Source organism: Phytophthora infestans, genomic scaffold (genome assembly GCF_000142945.1).
Source record: "Phytophthora infestans T30-4 supercont1.57 genomic scaffold, whole genome shotgun sequence".
Lineage (NCBI taxonomy): Eukaryota > Oomycota > Peronosporomycetes > Peronosporales > Peronosporaceae > Phytophthora > Phytophthora infestans.
In genome coordinates this window covers 195,983-206,389 of record NW_003303702.1, presented here as the reverse complement: position 1 = coordinate 206,389, position 10,407 = coordinate 195,983, and the positions used below count along the sequence as shown (strand labels likewise).

Here is a 10,407-nt window from a genome sequence, read left to right as displayed (position 1 = left end):
TGATTCAGTGATAGCCGACAATAATAAATAGAGTGTGTCAAGATTACTACATGTAAAATATTTTTTTAAGCATCGTAAGTATGATCTAGGGGCTCAGTCTTTTGTAGAAATAATTGGACGGCTTGCTGGGAACTCAGCATTTTGTAGCGACTGGTCTACATGAAACCCAGATTTATTAAATTTTAAGAAGTTGATTGAGGCACATGGGGGTTCAGAGGTTTTGGAATTATTATCCCGCTGAAGTTAAGTGGAGGCGGGAAGGCAAACATAAACCTAAATGTAGCGGCGGCGCTCGGCTAGTTAATATTAATAATAGTGCCCCGGTTATTAATCGGAAATCTCCCTTTATGAAGCGAGCAGAGCCTGACACCGCGACGCCGAAGCGCAAAAAGCGCCGAGGGCACCGCAAGTCCAAGGCGGAGCGACTAGCGCGTTTGAATCCCGTATCTTCGTCTACTGAAGATCTCGTCAAACTGCTGGGGGGGACGTCTAGTCGCGAGTGGGACACGGCACAGAGTCTCGCACTCCGGATCGGGACTCCAGACGCCCGGGCGACGGTCGTCCGTGTGATTTTATCCGAGCGCGAGGCCCCCCGAGCGGCGGCGCACTATGCGAAGCGTCTGAATGTGCGAGGCCAAGAACTCCTAAACGCTGTGCCGCCTGATTTGATTTCGGTGGCGCCGCTGCTGCTAGCTCAGTTTTTGGTGGAAGTGGACGAAGGCTCGTTGGCGACCGACGAGAAACTGGATCGGTTTCTATGGCCATGGCTACTTCAAGCGATAAACGGGAAAGAAAATAAGGCAGCAATGAAGGCCGCCGTGCGCTTGATGCTGCATCCGACAGCGTCGGACGACGCTAAAGTGTACGACAAGAGGAAGCGAGGCTGCAGGTTGGAACGAGCATTGGTGGCAAAGTGTCTACAAACGGGCAAGTTGCTGCATCTCGTGCCGACTCATGCACGAGCGTTTGCTGACCAGATCAACGTCAGTTCTTCAGTGAGTATGGACGACAACCCAGATACCGGTGAGGGTACCGGGATGAAGGAGGAGCTGCAGCGTCGACAACAAGTTGCTCACCGCGTGCAAAATATTCTTCGTCTCATGTGGCCAGATGCCCGTGTGCTGGTATTTGGATCTTCTGTCACTGGTCTTCTGTCTCCTTCCAACCAAGATCCAACCGACGTGGATCTCTGTGCGCTGTTGCCGTCTTCCCCACAGTTCCGCCAAGAAACGGCATCCTTAATCACCGAAGTGACGGAGCATTTGGCTCTGTATCTCCTTCCTGAATACGCTCATCATGTTACCGCTGTGACTGGTGCTCGTGTTCCCGTTGTGCACTTCCGAGATCCATCGACAAACCTTCCATGTGACCTTTGCGTGAACAATGTCCCTGCGTTGTGGAATACACGACTACTACGGTGGCTATTCTATGGAGGAAGCAGTGTGACTCCCACAGTGAGAAGACAGCTTTTACATGTCCGGCAACTATGCATATGGCTGCGTAGATGGCGCCAAATCAAGAAGCGTGTCGTGTGTGGAGCGTTAAGTTCGTATGGACTTATCCTGTTGGCTATCTACTATCTCCAGCGTGCTAGTGTTTTGCCAGTTCTGGACTGCAGTGCGCATGTTGCAGAGGACGAATCCAAACTAAGTGCTGTATCAGAAGAGGACATCGACAAGAGGCTCGAAGCTGTTGACAAAACCTACGTCAATGTCAGGGAACGATCTAGCGGTGTACAAGACTGGAAGGCACTGCGGCTGGGATTTTTTCGCTTCTACACTTGCGAGTTCGACTACGAGCATAGTATTGCGAGCCTACGAACGAGAGAAACCATGTCAAAAGCCAGTAAGGGCTGGTCTCGTCAAAACAACACCCGCCTCTGTTTAGAAGATCCTGTCGAAACCGGACGCGATCTTGGCTTGTTATGCTCCAGACTTGCTCTTTGTCGCTTGCGATGTGCCTTTGCTCACGCATGCATCGTACTGAGCCAGAAAGAGGATTCCCAAACAGCGTCAGAAGAGCAGACTGTGGAGGCTAACCTAGTAGGCTCCTGGGCGTACGAAGATGACAGCATTCTAGAAGAGAGGTCAGCAGCAGCAGCTGCAGGAGAACGCAATGGAAGAGGTAGGACTTACAGTTGCTAATTTTAATGCATGTCGTGGCCCTTGCACAACGCCAAAATTAACACAAAGCCCAGTCCCTTGCGATCAGAGGCACTTTGGAGCTCGATGACTGTAGACGTCACCACCAGCTGCAGTGGAGGTAGGGACCTCGGGAAGCAAAGCTCAACAATAGAATTACGCGAGGCAAAGCGACGCGTGAAGCTGCAGCACTTTTTGGTTCTGCGTGCTTTCAATCTGCGACGCCCGAAGGAGACTCTGCATGAACAGTTCCGGTTCCTCAAGAAGCGGGTTGAAGACATCGATCCGAAAGTCCGTGGCGACTTCTTAGAGTTAAACGAGTTGTGTACCTACTTGTCCATTACACCTTATCGACGTCTGCTCCTCGTCCAAGTCTTCGGTCTGGCCGCACAGCAGACGCTGCTGCGCTTCGACGACTTCATACGATTTCTGCAGTCGGCAGCTGTACGAGCAGCACATGAAGAGAGACAGCAGCACTTCGAAAGTCTTCCGACGCCCCCACCTCGCACTTTAAAACTCCGTCAAATAAATGCGCCACCTTTCCATCCGCCCCACATGAACCAAGCCGTAACTCGAGCTCCACCGGCCCCCGGTCTCTGGAAGAAGCGTGAAGTTACCATCCAGGAGCGAATCACCGAGTACACCAAGATCGACGATAAGGGGCAACCACAGAAACTTGTAGAGAAGGAACGTCACCAAACGGAGGTGCTACACATGGAGTCACTGGACGGCGAGTTCGCGCACCGTGAGATCACCCAGTTCGAGCAAACGGAGCATCTGAACGACGAGATAGTCCATTTGGATCACGGACGTGAAGAGTTTATCCACCTCAAGTCACGACACGACGAGATCTCACGATTCGAGTCCTCCGTGCCGTCAGGAGGCCCGAGTGGCGGTGGTCGCCCCGAGGAATGCGAGCAGCAGCCACCATCCCCCACCATTAAACGAGACCCTACCGCCCCTATGACAGCTCGTGAAAGCACAGGTCTCAATCACAGTTTCAACGTCGAAGCGGAAGCAGCATACGTCGAACCAGATTTCCGAAGGCGTTGGTAAAGTGTGGACACAACACAGCAAATTGTATTACAGCAGGCAGCCAAAATGATGGGAGCGCAGGACTATGATTCTCTATAAAAAGTTCCATGTATACACAGCAACCTCATGATACTTCTACAAAGTTCTTGCTCTAGTTTCCCTTTTTGGTGTCTTGGAGTCACTGCTGAAGTTACTGTCGCTGCTATTGTTGCTCAGAGAGTACATCGAGCGCTTGACCGGGGTAACATCCACACTGTTGCTACTACTACCGTCATCAGTTAGTTGTCACTGCTGAAGTTACTGTCGCTGCTATTGTTGCTCAGAGAGTACATCGAGCGCTTGACCGAGGTAACATCCCCACTGTTGCTACTGCTATCTCCGTTCGTGCCCTCAGGACTACCGCTGCCTTTGACTGCTACCGTGCGACTTACCATTTCCTTGATCTCGTTCTGTTCTGCGTAGTCGATACAGTCAGCAACGTAGTCAACAAGCTCCTGGCATGTGAGGCCCTCGTGTGAGATAATTTTTAGCGGCGCCACCTCGATCTGTTTCTCCGGATCAGAGTTTAGCGGGTCTTGGTCTGCGCCAGGAGATACTGAGATCTCGACGCGGAATCGTTGAGGGTCGTCCAGCGAGTACTGGACGCGCTCGAAGACGCGTACGACAAAGTGCGTCATGTAGCAGAGTTCCGGGATGTCCTCAATCCACTTGCGTGATTCTTCGCCAATAGGGCTTTTCACCGCACATTCCTCGCGTCCATAGCGAAGGACATTCAACAACGAGTGCAAGTGCGACTCGCTTGTGAAGTACAGACGTGTGCGCACAGATCGATGCGTAGACTTGATTTTCTTGGCGTACGACGGATTCAGACGGTGCGTGTTGTGGTCTTTGAGTACGTCCGGCTTAAGGCCGCGAGCCAAATCCAAGTCGGTGTTGATCTTTGATAAAAGAGTTCGACACATGGCTGAGCCAATGAAGATCTTCTCATCCACGTTGATCCCATACTCTTGCGGCACGAGAGCGTGAGATAATGCACTCGAAATCTCCAGTAATTCACGCACGTCGGTCAAATTCAAGTGTGCGTTGTGCACTGCGTCGTATCGAATGCAGTCGTGAATGTCCGGGATCTTAGACAAATCGTAAGTGTCACGTTTCTTTACGTAGAAATCTCGATACAGCTTAGCCCATCGCTCTCTCATGACGTCAAGAGTCTCGCGACCACAAGGTTCAGGGTACTTGATCTCCTCAGGGGGCAAAGATTCGGGCGGCCGCATTTTGCGCAGACCAACGCTGCTGTTAGCAGCATCGCTGGAGATGTTGCTTCCTTCACTGTGTTTCTTCCGCGGGGAGTACGAGTGTACATGTCGGTTCCTGGGTTGACTCAGCTCATTGACGCTTGCTGAACGACCCATTACGGGCGTTAGCAGACGACCAGCAGTAACCTTCTGCTGCTGCCATCGGTCTATCTCTGTCTTGTACTGTGATTTCTCCTGGATCATGCGCGTTAGTTGCTCCTTGAGCGACTGCAGCAACTTGTGCATGATTCCCATTTTTTTTATCGGCTGGTCCACTTTCGTGAGAGCAAGTGCAACAGAGCGAATGAGTCGAGAGTTGGAGGCAATGAGCTGACTGCAATGGTCTTCGCGGTGGATAATCTTGTGTAGGCGCTGCTTTACACGCATTATGATCTCCTGAGCGGAAGACCCCGACTGGTCTAGCATCGAATCTGCATCCTTCGACTTTAGAACGAGTCCAACAAGGATAGGGATAATGTCACCCTCGAGCTCCAGTAAGCCCTTCGCAAATGACGCTGCTGTCTTTTGGACACGACCTTCGTCACTGGTGTAAATCTTCAGGTCGTGGCGAAATGTTGAGTGAAGACGGTTCAAGCCGCCTGCGCCACCAGGATACATCATACGACGGAACTTCTGCCCAAGGTGCTCGGCTTGCTCCTCTCCAGTGTGTGTGAGGTCTCCTCCCCACTTGATGATCAGCAGCAGTTTGCTTACTCGGCGTATCGTCAGCTGTTCTCCATTCTCGTCAATACCTTCAACAGGCACAGTAACAAACTCCTTGGGCTTCAGCTGCACCTTGCGATTAATTCCCACGAGCTGCCAGCGCTGAAGCACGTCACGTAGGGTGCGGTAACCCTTAACGCGGTCAGTTGCATCTTCACCGCATTTGACCTCACGCTGTTCCAAGAATTCCATGAAAGCTGGATCTCGATTCTTGTACTTGTGTAGCAAGTCCGTGCTCACCTGAAGCAAACGCTCCAGATTGGCTACAGCCTTTATTTTGAGGTCTAGTTTCTTTTTCTTCTTTAAATCGTTCCCGTCTCCGTTTTCCTGGTGCGATTCACGTAGTCGATCCTCGTAGAACTGCAAGAAAGCAGGGTGGCAAACGTTCATCTTCATCTTCTGCTTAGGCGTGCGGTCGCCATGTCGAATAATAGCCAGAACGCAACGCAGCTCTTCTTCTTGGTACAAAGTGTCTTCATTTCCATCCGAGATACTGTCAGCTTCAGACACTTCAGACTCGGCAATAGATGTGGATGGACCACGAAGCATCGCATGTCTTTGCGCCGTTGGCGGCTCCGACAGCTCTGCACTGGGCGGTGGAGCATCAGGGGCAAAACGGAAGGTAACTGAGCTGAAGGCAGAGCTGTCGGTACCAAAGTCCTCTCCAGCCATCGCCCCACCACCAGCTAATAATGCCTGTTCCAAGTATTGAGTCACGAGGATGCCACAATCGTCGTAGTATTTCTCCGAGTTCTTGACAAAGCTCCAGCCGTTCACGTCACACACGTACGAGGCATCGCGCACTCGCAAGATGTCGAAGCCGCAGATGGTCTGCTTAAAAGCCCGACAAACTCGATAGGCGATCTGCTTCTCCTCGGTTGATAACATGACCGGGTATCTCACTTCTTTGCCATCTGCATCTCTCACTACACGCCCGTCGAGTACAGGGGACTTACGAGCCTCAGCGTGGGCGTAATGTGGACCCACAGTATATACTTTGACGTCGGTTCCCTGGGTGGACAGGAACTCCTCGTAGATGTAGGAGCCTTCACCTGCTCGTACTGTATTAACCTGTGGATCGTACTCGCTGGATCTGTTGCCGATCTTTCGGAACAGACGTTTGCAACCCCCACCGGCGCTCATGGGGTAGTAGATATGGATATTGTGGTCCTCTCCATCCACAGGCTTCTCCACAAAAGGCTTGTTGATGCGGACACCGTCCACTTGGATGAAGTCGTCTCCTTCAATAACCTCTGGGGGGGCCGTCTGGCCACCATAGCCGTCACGGTTCACGAAGAGGTGGCGCGGCGTGGGGACGTCGTGTTCTTGCAAAACACGATAGACCTCTCGGCGGTCCTGTAGCAGGTACTGTGTGTCCAGGTCGTTGGCCACTACAGGTTTTCGCAGAGCCACGTAGTCTTGTGCCTTTTGTAGCGGAAAACCTTTGGAGAAGAAAGCGATGAGCGCGTCGCTACGCGGCCAGGCTTCTACGGGGTGGTGCAAAATCGTTTCGTCACCGAAGAATTCTATGCGAAAGAGCTCAGGCGGCAGGCGCCCCAGGATCTCAAGCATGGGGGCCGAGCGTGCCTTACGCTCCATCACACAGACGCCCAGCGTATACCTCGCGTCAGGAGCGTCGGAGGGGGTCATATTAGCTACCAGTGCACTGATATCTGTGTGGGAGAATGCAGACTGATTGGCAGAAAATGGCGCATGAAATGGCTACAAACAATTTCTTGGTCGAACCCTGAATAAAGGGACCCCGTTCAGAATTTCGGGCAAATTGCGCATTTAGCCACATACCGAATGAGACGGGCGCTCAAAGCCTGCAATCGTGGATGTTGGAAAGCTCAAGTTCATGAATTAGGTGAAGCAGTGGGCCTACTGCTTCACCGGTTGGCAGGGTTGTCGGATTCGATGTTCACACGTTGTGCAGCATACCATCGGTGGCTGATTGTAACACGAGTGCTACCTACTAGGCGGGGGTATTTATACAATACATGGACTTCCAAACAGAAGGCTCCTCAGTGATGAGGAATTATGTTTGTTGCCGTTCATGACAAATGGCAGTCCTATCTTAAGAGTCTAGGCGAGTACCTTTGTCGGCCACGCTTCAGAATTGAAATGGAAGCATTGACATCGGTGGAGGGGGGACGTATTAATAGGCTGCTCCTGGCAAACTGCCGTTGTGCTATTGTTTGTCTGTGGTCATCCTAGTTCACTGCAAGAGTCTCGAGCCCTGCTTTAAGTTCGCCGCTCCACTTTGTTCTGCTATGAAAGGTGCGGTGTTGACGCGCTCGTCTGGGTCCGGTACTAAATCATCCAAGAAAAAGAAGGATTCCACCAAGCTTTATAGCTCGCCTCCCAAAATTTCGTTCCGAGACCCTATCGGGCGCGAATTGCCGCCGTCGTTGCACAATTTCCGCTGGGATGTTGACAAAGTGGAGCGGAAACTGCAGGAAAAGATCCAAGAGAAGACGCTAATCGCTGGTAACTTTGTCTATCAGCAGGCCTATCGCCTGCTCGAAGGCAATCGAGGCGAAGGCATCGACTTTCCGAGCTTCAAAGAGCAGCTACGGGTCAAGTTTGGCATCATCCTCGATGACAGTGAACTTTACTTACTTTTTGACAAATACGACGAGGACGGAAATGGCACGATTGACCTGCAAGAGTTCATCCGGCGCGTTCTGCCGCCCGACTACAATTACGGCCGGCAGTGGTTTGAAGTCAGCCAGCTAGAAAGTGAGGAGAAGGCTGCACGTCTCCGAAATGAAGCACGACAAGAGTTCCTGGCTTGCCAAGGCCTAGCAACGTCAGGGGGTATCAATAACACGGGCACGGCCTGCAACTGGACTATTCAGCAGCTCATGAAACAGATCCAGTCCAAGGTCGTACAGAAGACACCCAGCGGTGAGGATCAGTATCGTCGTGCGTTCAAGATGCTTCGTTCCGGAAGAGATCAAGGTATCAGAATGAACGGACTACAGTTCAACCTTAAGACCAAGTTTGGTATTTATGCGAGTGATGAGCAAATGCGGCAGCTTTTCGCCATGTGCGACCAGGATGGCAACGGTGAGATCGATCTACAGGAGTTCTTGCAGTTTGTGGATCCTCCGGCGTATCCATCCAATAGCCGAGTACCCGGAGGAATTTGGACGCAAAGCGATAGTGAGGTTGAGGATAGTGTGAGCGAAAATAATGAGTTGAGTGGTGGGGACGAGGTAAGGTATAGCGGAAGCTCACGACCTTCGACGGGTTCTCCACGAGCGTCTTCAATCTGCACGGAAGAAGGATGCTCGACCACTTCCATACCGAGGCGAGTTAGAAAAGAACGCCCCCGAACGGCGAATCCTCGCAAGACACACATGCTGCATAAAAGGCGAGAAATGGCGGACCAGCAGCGTATGAAGCGTCATGAGCTCCTCCAGCAAGAAAGATCGATGCCAATGGCTCCGCCTCTTGAAGCACTTGCACTGGCAAGCGGGTATGAAGCGGGATGTACCCGTGCACTTCCTCGCCCCAAGCCAACTCAAACTCCTCGCCACCGGGGTAGCACTACTGTGACCAGCGGAGTCGGTTCAGCCAGTATCGCAGGTCGCATTGATGGATCTTACACTCGCCCGCGTAGTGCTGGCAGTGTGCGCTCCTATGCTTCATCGTCTGTCAGCAGTAGCACCAGCAGCATCAGGGGTGCAGCATACATGAAGCGACCACCAACACCACAGACTCTCCGGCAAAAGTGCCTGGAGTCGCGAGGAATGTCTGCAGAACCGCAGGCAAAAGTTCGAACGAAGCGGACACCACTGGAGGCTACTCTACAGCGAGGCAATCACGTGATGCCCTAAAATGCTGAGCGGCGTCACTCCTACTCCGAGACACCGTCGGTCTCCAGTGGGGGGCACTGCGCTTGCAATCGCTGCTATCACACAGATAGAGAAGATGAAAATCGTTCCGCGCCACGGGTTGTCCGTGTGCACACCAAACAGACTAACGCACAGCCGTACACAGCTGCGAGCCGCTTATTTCATCGCAGCAAGGTCTTGCCATCTAGCTATCTCTAGAACGATAATATCCGGATAATAGCGAAGCGCTTCAATTTCATTTGAAAGGTGTATTCCATAGTGAACTATCCCCAACCACGACCAGCAATATTTACCCGAGCTAAATCTACACGCGGGCATCTACGTATCTGTAACAGCCAGAAAAAGAGATTTGTCAAGCTGGACACAATTTACGGCCACCATCGACCCAATACAAAAACCTATAGAAGATAAAACATGTGTCATTTTGAAATTTGTATGGACTGAGTTTCTGTGGGCGATTAAATGGACACTAGGGATCGAGGGCTCAGAGTCGTTGCATGGGGGTGTACACAATAGTATTATTTGTAACGTGTTGCACTCGCACCTTTGCTTGAGCGATATTGATAAAGAATTTTTAAATGTAAGATCGCGACGACTGTCCCGTACCCGGGAACGGAGGGGTCATTTCAGGGGCTCTGCCTCCCGACGGGATGACTTGAGGCCCTGGAATCACTCCTCGTCCGGCCGTCCCGTCAGGGTGGTTTCCGTTGAACCCGACAACGCACGTGCCCCTGGCCGAGCCCGTTAGGGTGGTCCTATAAGGGGCCCCAGAACGCCGGTGTCTTAGCGTCGTGGGACCAAAGCACCTCGCGTCATCAAGCCCCTTCCCAGAAGCTCTCCGTTGTCCCACGAGGACTGACAACAAACGAAGTGAATCCTTCTTTTTATAAGAAGTAGTGTGGTGTATGTAAGGTCGAGAAGGTGTTAGACCTCTCTTCCGGTTAGCTCTCAGTCTTATATTTCCCTCCTTCTACTCAAGAGGAAGCCAAGCCAATCAACAAACTTTTATTTTTCAACTTACTAGTGTTCCTATCTACCGTTTCTGCAGCCACTGAACAAGACCGTACTCCCTGAACAGCCGTGGACTACCCGACCCTTGAAGGAAGAGGAGGTATACGACATCTGGTGGAGAAGCAGGGTAGTCTGCTTGCTGGAGAAGGTCTTGTTCCAAGTGAAGACTCGCGGAGAACGTCAGAAGGAAGGACAAGATGTCGGCTGCTAGCAACACAGAAGATGAGAGCACCACTATCCGAGAAGAAGAAGGTCAGACTGGGAGTCTGCCTTCGAGGATGCGACCCAGTCTGTCGACTACGCAAGGCCTCCAAAACGTGCAGAATATCGTGGACCAAG

At 51.9% G+C, this 10,407-nt stretch overlaps 3 protein-coding genes across 3 annotated transcripts; 2 read left to right on the top strand and 1 right to left on the bottom strand.

The window, feature by feature from the left end:
* Positions 1-347: 347 nt before the first annotated feature.
* PITG_17746 (uncharacterized protein) lies at positions 348-3,197 on the top strand (the record flags this gene model as incomplete). The annotated part of the gene is made up of 2 exons (XM_002896556.1): positions 348-2,124; positions 2,212-3,197. 2 exons carry the CDS (start codon positions 348-350, stop codon positions 3,195-3,197), a joined length of 2,763 nt encoding a protein of 920 aa, XP_002896602.1.
* Positions 3,198-3,454: 257 nt separating this feature from the next.
* Positions 3,455-6,793, bottom strand: PITG_17745 (inositol hexakisphosphate and diphosphoinositol-pentakisphosphate kinase, putative; the record flags this gene model as incomplete). Its single annotated transcript, XM_002896555.1, has 1 exon — positions 3,455-6,793. One exon carries the CDS (start codon positions 6,791-6,793, stop codon positions 3,455-3,457), a length of 3,339 nt encoding a protein of 1,112 aa, XP_002896601.1.
* A 674-nt stretch (positions 6,794-7,467) lies between these two features.
* PITG_17744 (uncharacterized protein) lies at positions 7,468-9,245 on the top strand (the record flags this gene model as incomplete). Its single annotated transcript, XM_002896554.1, has 2 exons — positions 7,468-8,678; positions 9,203-9,245. The coding sequence occupies 2 exons, from the start codon at positions 7,468-7,470 to the stop codon at positions 9,243-9,245; spliced, it is 1,254 nt and encodes a 417-aa protein (XP_002896600.1).
* Between the last annotated feature and the right edge of the window lie 1,162 nt (positions 9,246-10,407).